We start from the raw sequence: 15,811 nt of genomic DNA on the forward strand, positions 1-15,811 counted from the left end.
TTTTTCATTCCGTTCTATGGCCAGGCTACTGCTGGTGTCCACACCTAGAACGTGGGGAGGACTTGACCGACCGGGTGAGCGCTGAACCGTTCGAACAGACCTCGAACGCAAACGAGAGCACGCGCGGTAGCCTCGCAGCAAACTGGATGTCCTTCGACATCGGACACCAGGGTGCGACGAGCGTCTGAGCTTGTGTAGGAAAGCTTGCTTTCAAGTAACAGAGCATGCAACAGGTAACTGTTTGCAAAAAAAAATCCCCACCAAACAGGTTAATCCAGAGACATTGGTTGACATTTTGTAGGCAGCGATTTGAAACAATGTTATCAAGCGCCCCAACAACTTGTGCGCGTTTTCTCATCCCGGGAAAAGCACCGTTCCGCTTTATCAATATTTTTATCTCTCCCTCTGTCTATCCGTGCCTAATATACATTTCAAATGCTGTACTCGGTGCAATAAAGCAGGGAGAAGCGATACGAAAATGCACCTTCTTGCAGCGATTTCCCACACGCGGCGATGTTCTGGCCCGCGAAGTAACGCAAAGCAACCCCAACACACAAGTCTGGTTGCCGGAAGATTGAGCAACAAATGTGACATTTGTGTAGAGTGTGTGCGATCTTCCCATCTTCAACCGGTGGCCCATTATGCTTCCATCTTTACCCGTAGCCTTCCCTCGTAGGATTACATCCAACAAACTTCAAGCAAACCCATTCTACTGCTCCATTCAGCCGTCCATTGTTTCGTTCAGAATCTCTACGAGCGGGCCTGTGAATCGAAATAAATTATCATGAAAGTCTCATCGGACGTGTACCACCACCACCACCGCCACCGTGAGCGTTTTGGCTTCGCTGCCATCCCGTGGGTCTAAATCATCACAATAAATTGTCAATAATGGACGGTGCCTTGTAAGGGAACAGGGGAGCGAAGGGCTGAAATGTGCTGTTTTAGTCTTGTCGATCGCTGACGGGTTTGTGCTGTGAAGCGGCACAGTTTGATCGCGCGCGGCCCAAAGGGACTTGCATGTTACGTTAGGTTAGGGTCCACGCTGAAGTAATAACCCCTTTTTCCCCCTTTTTCGACAGAGGACAGGACCTACAAGATTTTGCAGGAACGTTCAGCAATAGGATTGTAGAGGTCCATCGGAGCTCCAAACACCAATGCCTTCTGGGTAGCCAATGGACCAATGGAGCCCACCCCGAGGTGAATGTTTACCTTCCAAATGGGACATGCCCAAGACAAGATCATGCCGATCTTGACGGACGAATAAGACGTATTCCCTTCGTAGGAGTTCCTACCGGCAAACGGAAGAGTTGAAGCACTGGACGGCGCCGCGGGAAAGAAAGTGGTTACGGCTGTGTGTCCAGTCAACGTAACTTCAATCAAACAGCTTTCCACCACGGCGTACTCCGAATGCTCATGTTAAAGGCTCACTCGCAACGATACGACCAGAGGGTCTTCCTTCACCCCTTCTTCTATCCCAACTCTTTAATAATTTATATCGTTTTTTATTTCTATAATCATCGTGTTCTGTGCCTCTGATTTAATGCAGTAGATAATTGCTAACGAAGGGACCTTGGCACTGGAGACTCCGAGATGGGAAGCAGCGGAGCGAACTGGAACTGGAAAGAAGTTTAGCGGTGGAAAGGTTGAAAGCACGCACACGGGCATAAAGAAGCGACGGGGAACGAAGACAAACACACGGCTGACGAACCGGCGAACCTCGGGGGAATTCTTCCTCCCTCCGCCCTTAAGGTGTGTGTGTGTAGTACGCTTTTTAGCCTTTTGTTCTTGGGCGAGGCTTTCAATCGGTTGCTGCTGTTGACATAGCCCAATTGGTTCTCGGCCAGTAGCGCTTGTCGTTTTTTTTTGGGGTCGCGCACTCCCTCCTAAGTGCTTCTCCAAACGCGCGAGCGCGCGCCCACGAAAAAGCGGTTGACTTTCTTATCCCAACCCAAGATCTTGATGTTCGCTTTATGCTGATGCTCTTTTCTTCAGCCTGGAGGTGGGACAGGTAAAAGTGGAAGAAGCAACCACCCCTCGCAGACATCATACAAAACGACGGAAGTGTGCCGTGTTTGGAAGAAACTGAAGCAGCCTCCACCTTCTTCAACAATCGGTTGCTCCAAAACCGGGGGATTGGAGATCGGTGAAATCTCTACCATTCATCTTGATTAGTTCTTCGGGCTAACCCACCACACTCCCTCGTATCCTCCTTGGCAAGATCTATTCCCACTAGAACCCGTGCCCTTTACGAACGTTGCCTGACGATCCCAACAAAGATCTGCAGAAGAAATCGCTCCTCTAGCCCGGGACATCCCGAGAGCCTCACAAGATGGCGGCCGGGCGAGAGACTAGCTTCCAGGCAGCTTCCGTCCACGTCCCCACACAGCTTGATGCTTGCCTCGTATGCCATCTTCCAATCTCTAGTCGCATTGTAAGCAGCAGCGGCAACAGCAGCAAGATGCCGTGCCCAGCTCAGGCGATGTTGTCAAAGAAGAATACGTAATCAACTGTGACGACTGTGCGGAGCCTCACGCCGACCGAGGCTCATCGCAGAACGCTCAACCGGTTTAGCCGGGCATTGCTGAACAGAGCACGCTGAATGTCCCGCGAGCGAACTTCGATTTGTGCGCAGACCGGTCGTCGCTTCCCCGGGACTGAATCCTCCACACACCCGAAGGAACGTCCAACCATTTAAATAGTTGGATCAACGAGTTTTTTTTTTGCGATCGTAGCTAGAACTCGTTCCCCTTTGGGCACGTTTCGTCGGCTCTTATCGAACACCAAGACACTAGTAGAAAGATTGGGCTCCAAGCTCGAAGGGTCTAACATCTTCAGTTCAGGCTTTGCTCGGTGTATGCTCACCATATGGTGGTGAACCTTTGCCACCACACGTCTACAGAGAACGATGGAGCACAATCAAAGTTGTGGCAGGGAGGGGAGCATTTAAAGGAAACAACAACAACAAAAAAAACTCAAGAGATCCTCCAGAAGACGTTCAATGATCTCCAATCTACGCTTGGCCCAAGTCTCCCGTGCGCTTGATGTCCCGTGCCCAGGAAAAGCTTTCTCTCCACCGTTCTCTTTGTGCCTCGTCCGCAGCTTAAGCCTTCCGAGCACGTACACTGCTGCTGTCCAATAAAAAAAATACACACCACAGCCTTTCTTCAATGCTACACATAACGCCCTGCGACGCCCTCGTCGGATCGTGGCTCTTGTCCATCTTCCCCCATACCTGGACAGCAGGATCTTGCTGTGCCACCTTCTTCTGGGCAGAACTTTTGCGCCTTCGGGGCATGATTCTAACGGGTCTTTTGGGGTGGCTATTAAAAAGTATCATTTGGCCACACTCTGTGCCAACTCGCGCGTCCAAACCCTCAGCGAATCTTGACAACTAGACTAGGGTGGTAACGTGCGCTCGCGCGCGATTCTACGAAGCAAGGTGTGATCTGGGCCGGGTAGATAAATGCGCCCAGGCCTCAAAGATGTGCAGCTAGTCGGTGCGCCCGATCTCGGCGACCGATCCCCCGGAACCGATATAAATGTCGTCGCCGCCATCGGGACTGCGCGCTTGGGCGCACCTACGCAAGCGAGCTCGCGCGTACGCGCATCACAAATGTCACATTTAAGCGCCAGGCACGCCGATTATGTCGCCGTTGCTGGGCTGGCAGGGGCATCAAGGGGACGTGTGCAGAGTTGAGATTGGGATCCTCTTCACCACTTTTGCAGCGGTCGCGTACGGGGTGAGAGTAAGTCCCTTAAAGCGTGTCGTCGTCGTTGTTGTAATCAAAAAACCATCCCTCCCAAGAAATAGCACTGCACAAACGCATAGGGGATCGAGCACGAATGTTCGTCTTGGATCACGAGAGACGGGAGACGAGATCCTCGCGGCCCGTGAACATGTTTCTTAATCGACGGTGCCATTTCACATCAGACACCGCGCGACAGCCCGATAGACATCACAAGAGCGTCCGTACCCGGTGCTGCTGCACGTAAACTAGAGAGGAAAATCGTACAAGAATCAGGCGGCTGCACAAATTCTCCCCTCACCGCTCGAATTTACCCTTTCACCGGGTGCCGCTGCTTTACACACCCCAAAAACCCATTGACAGGCAACTCGGTTCTGGCGGTGCGAGATAAAAATACTTCCCACAAACTAGACCTCTCGCGGCCTTTTCGCGCGTCGCTTCCTTCGCCGTACCGGCGAGGTGGAAAAACAGACGTGGAAAGAGTTTTTCCTGCTTCACGTTAATTTGGCACCACAGAGCATCGGCCGCGGCCCCCCAGACATAACGCTTGCACCCAAACAAATATCTGCGCATCAGCGTCTCGCGATCTCTCTCTCTCTCTGCGCGGTGGTGTGGCGGGTGTGCCAGCCTCTTCCAACCAGCCAACCATCCGACCGACATGGAAATAACACCCAGCTCCCCTCTCCCTGCAAGCACCAGACAGACGGGGCACGACCGGTGAAGATTATCGTTGTACGCTAATTTCGTGTACACGAGCTGCGGCACGACGGAAGAAGCTCTCGTTTTAATAGCGGGCGAGTGTGGTTTAAATGGTGCAAAAAATCGAACCATCACTCCCTTCAGCATCCCCCTTATTCCTTTTTGGAGAAACAAATGAACCTAGCAAACGCCCGGGAATCGGGCCTAACTATACGCAATAGAAGCTGTTGAGTACGGAAAAAGGGCGGTTGTGTAGCAGTTTGAACGGTTAATTTTCAAAATTCAACAGAAACCCGTATCGGATTTTGACTTTTCCCACATTATTGTTTACATTTAAATTTGTTTCAAATATTGAATATATATTTTAATGGTTCAATCTCTCTATCTCTCTATCTCTCTATCTCTCTATCTCTCTATCTCTCTATCTCTCTATCTCTCTATCTCTCTATCTCTCTATCTCTCTATCTCTCTATCTCTCTATCTCTCTATCTCTCTATCTCTCTATCTCTCTATCTCTCTATCTCTCTATCTCTCTATCTCTCTATCTCTCTATCTCTCTATCTCTTTCTCTCTCTCTTTCTCTCTCTCTCTTTCTCTCTCTTTCTCTCTCTTTCTCTCCCCCTCTCTCTTTGCTATTTTAATCATTCAAAACTATCTTACAGTGGCGTACGAAACGGTAAAAAACGCTTAGAAAATTAAATCAACCCTGATCGATCGAATCTCGCATCGAACGCATTGCTACCTGCCACCGGTGGTTGCTATTTGATTGCCTCTCCCTTGATCCCCCTTAAAAAGAGCGACACCGCCACCCCAAACCGGTTGTCACGATGTGTGCCCCGTGTGTACATCCCTTACCCTTCCCTTTTACAAACGCTGGGGGATTGATGTTTGTAATTAAACGACCAGCTCTCGACTAGATGTCAATCGGAATGCGAACGTCCAGCATCCGATCGGTTCCGATCAGTGCAAGCGAACGGAATGGGAAGGACAGTGTTGGCCGCGCCAACTGGTAGAACAAGATGGCTGGCGGACGAGAAATTGTTGTTTATTTGTTATTTCTCCATTGACCTTGATCTATGCAGGATGGATGATATGCACCACCGCCGCCGCCGCACAATTGCACACGATCACGCACTGCCTGCCTGCGTGTAACTCGCATGCATTTGCATGGAGTTTCCTGTGACTCAGCAACGAGCACTGATTTTTCCACGAAATTATCCAACCCGACCCCGCACAATTGATTGGGAATTTTAAATGGGAGCGTGGATGGGTGATTGATATTTAATTGAACCTAATGGATTACTCAGCCAGTAAGGGCAGTACCAAGGCTGTGACTAAGGCGATCGTATGTGATTTGACTGCTAACTAGTGCTGAGTAAATTGTACATTTTTCTAATTATTATACTGTGCATCCATATAAATTGCAAAATGCTGAAATTATTATACTGTGCAAAAGATTACAATAAATTAAAAAAAAGTGATTTATTTGCGTGAGGAATGGCTTTTCTTACAAAATATAACAAAATACCATAGGATTAGCAGATGAGGTGATATCCAATCGATCACAAAATGAGTCCAAAACCAATAAATATTTAAGTAAAAAACCAAATCAAATCCAAAAAAGCAACCTCGCTGCCCAAAACAAACTACGCAAACACATTGTATGTCGCGCCACTGTGTCTTATCCCTATTCGGTTTGATTGATTTGGACAGATTGGACCCTGAACCCGGCCAAATAGACTGCATTCTAGCATTTACACCCGCGTAATACACCACCCCGCTTTGCTTCAACAAAAAAACGCACAGAAATGGTGATAATGAGTGCTATCGGGCAGGGAAATGATGATGATTAGGTTGTGGCTTCCCAATCGGCCAGGCGCAAGTGAGTCAATCGAGCGCCTTAAATTGTAGGCCCAAAAAGCATGGCGCGCTGGTGAGTAATTTACGGCACCGATTCTTCCTCGTTGCGATTATGCTGCAGTCCGAATCGGCTCGTCCAGCCCAACACGCACGTATGCTCAAAAAATCGTAGTAATAATTACATCGAAAAAAGGAAATTTGAATAAAAGAAAAATTAAATGCCCCCACAAAACTACGTTCCCATCAGCGTACACGAGAGAGCGGATGCGCCGCCGGCGGGTGCTCCCATAATCGATGGCATCCTGTGGCCTTCGAGATCGGCTCACGAGATCAATAGGGAAAAGCGTTTTCCTATTGGCATCGAGAACGATTTACGTGCGCGCGGAGGTGATTTAATTTAAAACTTCTCCCAAAAAAAATCGTAAGAATCGCCCTCCCGCATTTCCGTTGCGTTTCGTCCGCTCCTTGCTTACCTTTTGTTCGCTTTTAGTTGGGCAGTTTTCCCTGGTGCACGCTTTGGGCGAACCAGCGTAGCCTATATAATTGCACCTTCAATGTATCTCGGTTTCGCTTTTCTTTTTCCTCGATCGACAAAAACGCGATCACGCGCTTCTTGTTTGCCGCGCAAGTTAGGGGGCAGTTGTTGCTATATTGTTTTGCTGTCGCTGTTTTTTCCTCTACCTCAGCAAATAATAAAATAAAGGGCGACAGATTTCGACATCGAAACGAGACCAAACTGCCCTGCACCCAGGAGACAAATAGCACTTCTTACTCGTTTCTTTTCTTTTTGTTAAACGAACGAATCAAATTTCATCTCGCTTTGTGTGTTGTTTGCACTTTTCAGTATCACTTTTTTTGTTGTAATTCAACATAAAACACATCCACGGCACAGATACACCCCGGGCACAAACACACGGGTACGTGCAGTTTGGGTTGCACAAGAGAACAACTTATCGTCACGTTGCACTTTACTTAACGCGGGCACAATTTCTCATAAAAGGCACTTTTTTTGTCGCTCGTGTTTGGTTTTTGGTGTTTCTTTTTTTAATTTACTTTATTGCTTGCCTGTGATATGTTGCTTGTTTCATCAATTCTGCACACACCAACACGGGTACGGGTTTCATTGATCGCCAACAAAAAGAACGAGAAAGAAATTAAGGATAATCTTGATCGATCGCGGCTGGATTGCTGCAAGTCCTGCTTCGATCAGAACGCGCTCACCGCACCGTTTGCTCGCTCACTCTTTTGCTCCTTCTCACTCTGGCAGACGTGTTTTGTGCTCGCGCTCGGTCTCCTTCCCACCAACGGCGATCGTTACAAGCGTGAGGCCTAAATCAAACACAACGCGCACGCACACTAGTACACTCTTTCATACCGCAACTTACACACACATACACACACGCGCGCGCTGGCTCGCAATGAAAAACGAGTTTTTCGATCGTTTTGTGTTTCCTGGTGCGTTTTGTGACAGGCTTTTTTTTCTTTCCTCCGTTTTACACTATCGTTTTACGATATATTTCTTACCGCTTCACTGGTCGTTTGTGTGTATTCCTTTTTTCCTTTTCTTTTCCTTTGCTTGTTTTCACGTTCACTGACTGCTCTGTGCCCTGTGCCCTTTGCGCTCGTCACCGTTTTACGACCCACCAAAACGATTGTGTTGTGTAGACTTGCTTGGACGCGAGATGCTGCAAAAGATGGTGGTTTGTTTTTGTTTACCGCGGCACTAAGGATCGGTTGTATCCTTTCCTTTCGATGTATCGGGGTCTGGTTCATTGACCACCGGCACTGATCACTTGTCTCTGCAACTAGCAAGTCGAAGTTACTTTCGATATGCGCGCGGCCGTTATAAGGCCACTTTGATTAAAACCACATCTTGCTTTTCGCAAACAAATTATTTTATCACTTGGTGTCACCAGATCTTGCGGTGATTGAAAATTGCGCTTTGTTTTTCTCGGTGCTTTATCCGATCTAAATGCCGGCAAAAAATCGAACTCAAACACACGGCACGCAGACGACGCGAGCCCTTCACCCGTGCACTTGGAGTGGTGAGAGAGAACTGAAGTTTGATGCCTGACCCGCATGCTACAATCCGTCCGCAGCCAGTACCGCTGTACAGTGCGCTGTGCCGATTGGTGTTTGTCGCTCTCTTTCTCGCTCTCGAAATATTCTGTTTACATCGCGATGGCCGCCCGGCCGAGAATGACAACAGAGGGAGAGAGAATGAAAGAGAGCGAATCTTTCCGCTCCTTTCTAACATGTTTACATCTCCCGCTGTATTTCAAAGCGTGTGAGAGCGAGATACCGTTTCGCTCTTGTTGTTGTTTTGCGTTCATTCGCTCGCTCGCGTTTTTAAGCTCACATTAAGCTTGTGTACTGTTAGTGATGGACAAAAAAGGCGGTGGTTTTCGTTAACTTTTTGCTAACACAAAAATTTTAACAAAATTTGTCTTAGATGATTTATATGCCTACGATGAAATAATTGTTTAAGACATTTCAACTGCTGAAAAGCTCTGTAAAGTTCCATTCATTTTAGATTTTGGAAAACAAATACAATAACGAATATCAAAGGAAATTTTTAACTTTAGCCATTAACGTTGTGTAAACTGTGTAATCTATCCAGCATATTGTGTAAAAGGTATAAGAGGTCTAATATCAATAAAAGCCCCATTATATGGTATTTAGAAATACAGGCGGTCCCCGAGATACACGGTACCTCTTATACGCGGATTCGGAGTTACGCGGTTTTCAAAATTTGACAGTTCTTTGAGCAAATTGTACTGATTTGACACATCCATTGTGAAATACCAAATAATTTCCGTATTGATCGAATGTAAAATACCATTTAAAAAGGTTTAAAACTGTTCAATTCATTAGAAACATATCAAATAATTAATTTGGTGACTAAAACCACCCCCTACTTGCAAAATTGCACGAACATTAGTGATATTTTGGCTGGAAATCACGAGATTCGACTTACACGGAAATTCGAGATACGCGGTATTTTGCGGCCGTTTTCGGTCCCCAATAACCGTGTATCTCGGGGACCGCCTGTACATCACATTGAAGAAGACATATAATATTTGATACTTCGACTACCATTAACCACCGACAAACCGACGTGACACTGGCGTTACAAAAGTGTCCCACACGAAAGTATTGTCATTTACCAGTGAGGCGATCACTTCTGTCAAAGTAAGTTCTGTTCACTGCTGCTTCGATGTAAACAACTTTTATAAATACAAATTGCGAAGGAAGTGTGAGGCAAGATTTTGTGAGAATTATTGGACAAAACACCCAGGAAAATCATTTTATAAGTTTCCAAATCAATGCAAAAGATGTGAGAAGTACATAAAACAATACGCATTGGAATTTGTGAAGAAAAACAAAAAGGGAATTTAGCAGTTTGTTCTCTGTGTCAGTGTAGTAAGCGAATCATTATAGAGATGGCGCTAGTGTTTAACGTATTTTCATTTGAAATAGAGAGACAACTTTTGAAGCTCATTTTGTTCGAAGTGTCATGTCGGTTTGTCGGTGCATTAACGTTTACATAGAAATAAAAATGCGTTTTTTCTTTTTACATTGAGAAAAAGACAGCAATACGACCTTTTCGGGACGCTCCTCCTGAATAAAAAAATGAGAAAAAGACTCATTAGAATTTCTTAAAATGATTTGGTATTCCTTGCTTCAGTTCAATTTCTGAAAAAAATGATTTCTTCTAATTTTTCGGTTGCATGTGTTATACAGGAGCGATCTGTGCAATATTTTGTCAGCTGGGCATCACATAGTGCGGTAACGGCGAAACGTCAAACAACATAAACAAACGCACGTTGCTATCGAACTTGCCGGTTGGAGAAATAGCACCGTCGTGAATCAGTATCATAAATCCCAAAAATACTACGTTATTGAAAGCATATTTTAGAGCCAATTTCCAGTAACGATGAAGCGGGGAAGATTTAACCAAAACCGGCACCGATCGGGACCGTTCCAGTCCCGCGGACCATTCCAGTCCCGTGGGCCGTCGGGGAACAATAATCGTCCACCCCGGAGCACGAACACCATTCGCACGTCCTGCATTGCGGAAAAGGATATCTTCTGCACGGAATACGTTTCGAAGCTGGAAGGCTTTCAAGGCGTCTTGAAGTCAAGGTTAGTTGCTTGTTGCATTTGGGGAGAACGAAACAACACATATCCTCAATTAATTCTTTTCCGAAAGATTTTCCGACTTTCATGTGAACGAAATCAACGCCGATGGAGAGGAAGCGATCCTAACCGACTTTTCCGTACCCAAACCGGTCGCAGCGGCGGATGCCAACGAGCAGGAAGCGCCGGTCGATCCGAACGAGGAGCTCGTCCGATTAATCGGGCCGGAGAACGTGAAACGGCTGCAGGAAATCGTGGCCGGCATTGGCGACCCATCCGTGAGCGTTGATGTTACCGAGATGGACAAAGAGCAGCGCACGGCAATCCACAACCGCGTGAAGGCAGTGTTCGGTGCCGCCGTCGTCGGGTCGACCGTCACCGAGGGCGACCGCAAGTTGATACGGATCACCAAGTACAGCAAATCGATGCCGCGGGACCGGCGCGAAAAGTGGCAGTGGCCCCATCCGTACACGTACTTTCTGCTGTACAAGGAAAATCTCGACACCATCCAGGCGACGATGCAGCTCGGCCAAAAGCTGTTCTGTGCGCCCTCGGTGCTGACGTACGCGGGGACGAAGGATCGACGCGCCAAAACGACCCAGTGGATGTGCATAAAGACGCGCGAACCGGCCAAGATTGTCGCCGCGGCCCGACACATTCCGAACGTGAGCGTGGGCAACTTTACCTTCAAGCCGGACACGCTGAAGCTGGGCCAGCTACAGGGCAACCGGTTCCGGATAGCGCTGCGCCAGGTGACGGCCAGCGACGACACGATCAACGCCTGCCTGGAAGCGTTCCGGGAGAAGGGATTCATCAACTACTACGGTTTGCAGCGGTTCGGCAACAGTGCGGCGGTGCCAACGTACAGGATCGGGATCGAGATGCTGAAGGGCAACTGGCAGGGTGCGTGCGATCTGATACTGCAGCCGCGCGAAGATGAACCACCGTTCATGGTGGAGATGCGCTCGATCTGGTCGAAGACGCGCAACGCAGCGGAAGCGCTGAAAAAGCTGCGCCCATCGAACAAATCGGTCGAAGCGGTCCTGCTCCACTGGCTCGCAGGTCACGGGGCGAACGATTACTTCGGCGCAATCGGGCATTTGCCGCGCAACGTGCGTTTGCTGTATCTGCACGCGTACCAAAGCTTGATCTGGAATCGGGTCGCCTCGGAACGCATACGAAAGTATGGCTTTCAGCCGGTCGAGGGTGATTTGGTGTATGCCGACAGGCAGAACACTCCGACGATTGTGGAACCGTTCGACGGTGGAGAGGAAGGCGATTTAGATGCCGTCGAAGCGCTCGAAGCGCAGGGGGAAGAGCCGGAACAGGGAGGAGAGGAAGCTAACGATGGCACATCGGACACATCGTACTTTAAGAACCTTGTACGACCGCTAACGGCCGACGATATCGCTGCGGCACGGTACACCATGTTCGATATCGTACTTCCCCTGCCCGGGCATGATATCACCTACCCGGACAATGAGTGTGCCCGCTGGTACGAGGAAGCGCTGGCCGAAAATGATCTGTCGTCGGAGAAGTTGCAGCTGAAATCGAAAAGTCTTTCGCTGGCCGGCGCATACCGGAAGCTGTTCGTGCGCCCGGAACGTTTAGAGTGGAGCATTGTACGGTACGCAAACCCGACCGACACGCTCATTCTTTCCGACCTGGAAAAGATGAAAAACGTCCCCGAACCACCGTTTGCCGAATGGGCTGGTGAGTAATTCGCGATGCAAAGTGTTGTCCTTGTATTAACACCATTCTTTAATTTATTCCACTTCAATAGCAAGAGAATCGGCCCACAAGGCAGTGCTGCTAGACTTTCGCCTTCCTACGTCCACGTACGCGACGATGGCATTGCGCGAGCTCCTCAAAACCGATACCTCGTCCAGTAACCAACGAACGCTGGAAAAGTTGGGCCAGGCTGTTGTCGCCCGAGCAGAGGACGAGACGACGGAGGAGAAAAAAGCGGATGAAGAAAATGAATCCGTTCCGGCTACGGACGATGAGCCTCAATCGAAAGTGGTGAAGCTGGCTGAATAGTTATTTACCTTTTATCTTAATGGAACTGAATTGTGTGAAGTTTTTCTATAAAGAGAACTATTTTCATTTACTGCAGCTATCTCCTAAGTATTGATTCGTTATATTGCTCGGACAAGTTGATTCATTAGGCTGCGAACCAGGACGGTGGGTTTCTTTTTATGTCTAATATTAGGGATAAATATAATTTACTTTCCAAGGACCGGTGTATAACTCCGTATAAAGAGTGACGTCCTGTTCCGAATAAAACGATTAACGATTGTTTTAAAATGTACAAACTAGTGATGGGCTAGTGGAATCGCACCCACGGATCCGACTCCGGTATCCATCGGAGTCGGACTCGGAGTTACTCCGGACTGTATATATGGCGGAAGGCAGGGGGGGGGGGGGGGTGTTCGCTAGAAAAACACCGGACTCATCGATTCTGAATCCGTATCTGATCCGTACTGATCCGAATTGATCCGGACGTATCTGGAGTCGAATCCGGTTATTATCCGGATTCGGATTCATATTTTGCGCACCGGAGTCGGAGTTACTCCATGTCTCCGCTCCGGATTGCCCATCACTAGCATAAACAATTTTTTCATACCTGGCATTGCTGGGCAAAAGGGACTTGCAAGCCAGATTAATCAATATTCTCTATGGCTCTCTATGAATTAAAATTACTATAAGAACAAACAACGCTTTAATATCCAGAAAATGTAAATGAAAATGGGTAATCCCTGTGCCTTATTTGAAGAAGATCCCTGTGCCTTATTTTGCACAATTTTGCACAATTTTTAAAACATGTAGCTACGTGTACACGCGCCTTAATCGAAGCTTGGCCGTACAACGGCTGTCACGGCCGGCTATGATTCATTTCCCAAGAACAACAACCAGTGCGTGCTGAAGAAATAAAAGCCGAACAAGAAGCACTCCCTTTTTCGGAGGTGAAAAGATTGACCATTGTGTTTGTGTGTATCTGCGAGTGGAATACATCGCCCAAACGCAATGAATTTGATCAAATTTCTTGCACTTCTACTAGCTGTAGTGCATTGCTCTACAACGATTGCCGCCCAAAGCTTGAAATGTGCGAACGAACAACTGGAATACGCCACCGACAAACGGGATGAGTTTTGTGTGTTCCGTGCAGTTGTGGTGAAGAAAGGAGCGCCGGAACCCGTGTTCGAGAACAGTGCCAGCACCAAGGTGGCGTTCCTCGACTCTAACTTTACCCGCCTACCGGACCAGTTCTTCCAGGCCTTTCCTCAGCTTGAATGGCTGGTGGTAATGAGCAGCGGTCTCGAGGTGCTGACGATCAAGAACCGGATGCGGGTCGTGCACGCTACCGGGAATCAGATTAAAAGCTTGCAGGCTGAAGGTACGGCAGGAGCGAAGCTAACCACACTATCCCTGCGAGACAATCCCTTCGCGGACGTCACCAGCATTGCGAAGCGTTTGCTTGGCCTGGAGGTGCTGGATCTGAGCGGCACGGAAGTCGCCGAGGACGAGACGATCAAGCTTGCAGTCTTTGCCCCGCTGGTAAATCTGACCGAACTGTACCTAGCGCGCTTGGAAGCAGCATATCTCGAAAATGACGAAGAAATGGAGCTTCCTTCACTGAAGGTGCTGGATGTGTCTGGTAATTTCTTCACGCCGAGCAACTTTAAGCTGCGCGTGTTCCGGACCCTGCCCAACATGGAGGAACTGTTTCTGCGTGACGCGAGCATGACGGATCTATCCGTAACGGACATCCGTCGTGACATGCCCGCCGTCAAGCGTATCCATCTCGGGGGTAACGATTTTAACTGCAAGCTGCTGGTGGCACTGCTGGCTCACCTGAAGGAGCGCGACATTGAAGCACCGGGACAATCGAGCAGCTGCCCGCAGGGCTACGACAACGTGGAGGGACTGTGCTGCAAATCGCACGGCAATGTGTACCCCCCGCGTCCCCCGACCGGCCCTACTGCTAGCCCACCAAAGGAAGAACTGGACACGACCACCGTCACTCCCACTGCCACAAAGCCACCAACGGGTCCGTCCACACCGATCGATACGACCAAAACGCAAGTGAAGGAAAAGGAGAAAGGCTCTTCGAAACACTATCTAATTTACGGTGGCATTACTGTGGTGCTTTTGATCGGTTTGTCTGTGATTGGATTTTTTGTGCACAGACGTAACGCAGCCAAACGGCGCCTACCGATACCATCGTCCGACAATCAAATGCAAGACTTGTAAAGCAACGAATTCAGGGGGCGTAGAGGTTAAATAGGATTTAAGTGCAGGAAAGGAAACTGAATGAATACTTCTGAAGTAAACGGTTTGTTGAATTTACAGGATAACAGTTTCTGACTGAACATTTTCGGTTGCAGTTAAAAATGTTTTTTTTTTTACTTTTTACGTCATAAGCCGTGCCTTCTAACAATCACCATTTCTCACCACATTTGAATTGTAATGAATTATTTTTTTTTTCTTGAATAATAGAACTAGAACACTCGAAAGGAATTGTGGCATGATGTGCCAAACCATGAAACCAAACAACGTTTACTGGAAATATTTTTTCCTTTTTGTTTTAAAGTATTTTAACGTTTATTTTACGCCCACAAAAAGTACCAAAATGAATACATATTTTTAGGCAGCGAGAACGGCATGGCCGTTTGGTATTTTGAAAGGATATTTATGTATACATACCATATGTAGCTTGAGTGATAAGACGGCAAAACCCATAATCGTAAATTTATATCTCGTCTTAAAGAAAAACAAAACGAATAAAAGCCATTTAACTATTTCACTTCACTGTTGGACTGTTGTGACAGCGCGTATTTATTGAATCGAGTTGAGGTCAACCGAAATTGCACTCAAAGTAGTGGTGGGAGCTCGGAATCGAGCCCGACTCCTACCCGACTCCGATTCCGTGTTCAGATTCAATTCTGGAGCCGATTCCGATGCTGGAATCGATTCAGATTCCGTAGTCAATTCCGATGTCGGAGCCGTTTTTGATTCCGGAGCCAATTCCGGATCTGATTCCGATTCCGGAGCTGATTCTGATTCCGAAGCCAAATTCGATTTCGGACCCGATTCTGATTCCGGAGCCAATTCCGATTCCGGGACCAATTCCGATTCCGGAACCAATTCTGGAAACTGATTCTGGAACTACTATCCGGAATCGATTACAGAAAACTTCGGAGCAAGCCGGAAGCGATTCCGACGAAATCTTCATTTTTCCCATACCAAAGAAAGGGCCCTTGAGAACTAAGATCCATTCATGACAAAATGTATTGAGAGAAAAAGGAGTGAAACCGTAATGCCATTAGGAGGAGTAAAATGAATGAAAATATTACATTGACACA

At 47.7% G+C, this 15,811-nt stretch overlaps 3 protein-coding genes across 4 annotated transcripts in view; 2 read left to right on the forward strand and 1 right to left on the reverse strand.

Annotated features, from left to right (window-relative positions):
- Window positions 1-8,374, reverse strand: part of LOC1276412 (semaphorin-1A) — a 93,664-nt gene extending 85,290 nt beyond the window's left edge. For both annotated transcript variants that reach the window (XM_061651598.1, XM_061651600.1), the window contains exon 1: window positions 6,779-8,374. The gene's annotated coding sequence lies outside the window, so the exon portion shown is untranslated. The remainder of the gene's footprint in view (window positions 1-6,778) is intronic.
- A 1,647-nt stretch (window positions 8,375-10,021) lies between these two features.
- On the forward strand, window positions 10,022-12,560 carry LOC1276413 (pseudouridylate synthase 7 homolog). The gene is made up of 3 exons (XM_556395.4): window positions 10,022-10,451; window positions 10,519-12,158; window positions 12,229-12,560. Exons 1-3 carry the CDS (start codon window positions 10,243-10,245, stop codon window positions 12,483-12,485), a joined length of 2,106 nt encoding a protein of 701 aa, XP_556395.4. The 5' UTR covers window positions 10,022-10,242; the 3' UTR covers window positions 12,486-12,560.
- A 742-nt stretch (window positions 12,561-13,302) lies between these two features.
- LOC3290036 (uncharacterized) lies at window positions 13,303-15,258 on the forward strand. Its single transcript, XM_556397.3, has one exon. It carries the CDS (start codon window positions 13,473-13,475, stop codon window positions 14,697-14,699), a length of 1,227 nt encoding a protein of 408 aa, XP_556397.2. The 5' UTR covers window positions 13,303-13,472; the 3' UTR covers window positions 14,700-15,258.
- The last annotated feature ends 553 nt before the right edge of the window (window positions 15,259-15,811 follow it).

This window comes from Anopheles gambiae, chromosome 2 (assembly GCF_943734735.2).
Source record: "Anopheles gambiae chromosome 2, idAnoGambNW_F1_1, whole genome shotgun sequence".
In the NCBI taxonomy this organism is placed as follows: Eukaryota; Metazoa; Arthropoda; class Insecta; order Diptera; family Culicidae; genus Anopheles; species Anopheles gambiae.

What these genes read in the sequence shown, in the direction of transcription:
- LOC1276413 (XM_556395.4), top strand. Translation starts at nt 10,243, where the DNA reads ATGAAGCGGGGAAGATTTAACCAAAACCGGCACCGATCGGGACCGTTC. An exon ending in CAAGGCGTCTTGAAGTCAAG is followed by an intron (nt 10,452 to 10,518) that starts GTTAGTTGCTTG and finishes CTTTTCCGAAAG; the next exon opens with ATTTTCCGACTTTCATGTGA. An exon ending in ACCGTTTGCCGAATGGGCTG is followed by an intron (nt 12,159 to 12,228) that starts GTGAGTAATTCG and finishes CCACTTCAATAG; the next exon opens with CAAGAGAATCGGCCCACAAG.
- LOC3290036 (XM_556397.3), top strand. Translation starts at nt 13,473, where the DNA reads ATGAATTTGATCAAATTTCTTGCACTTCTACTAGCTGTAGTGCATTGC.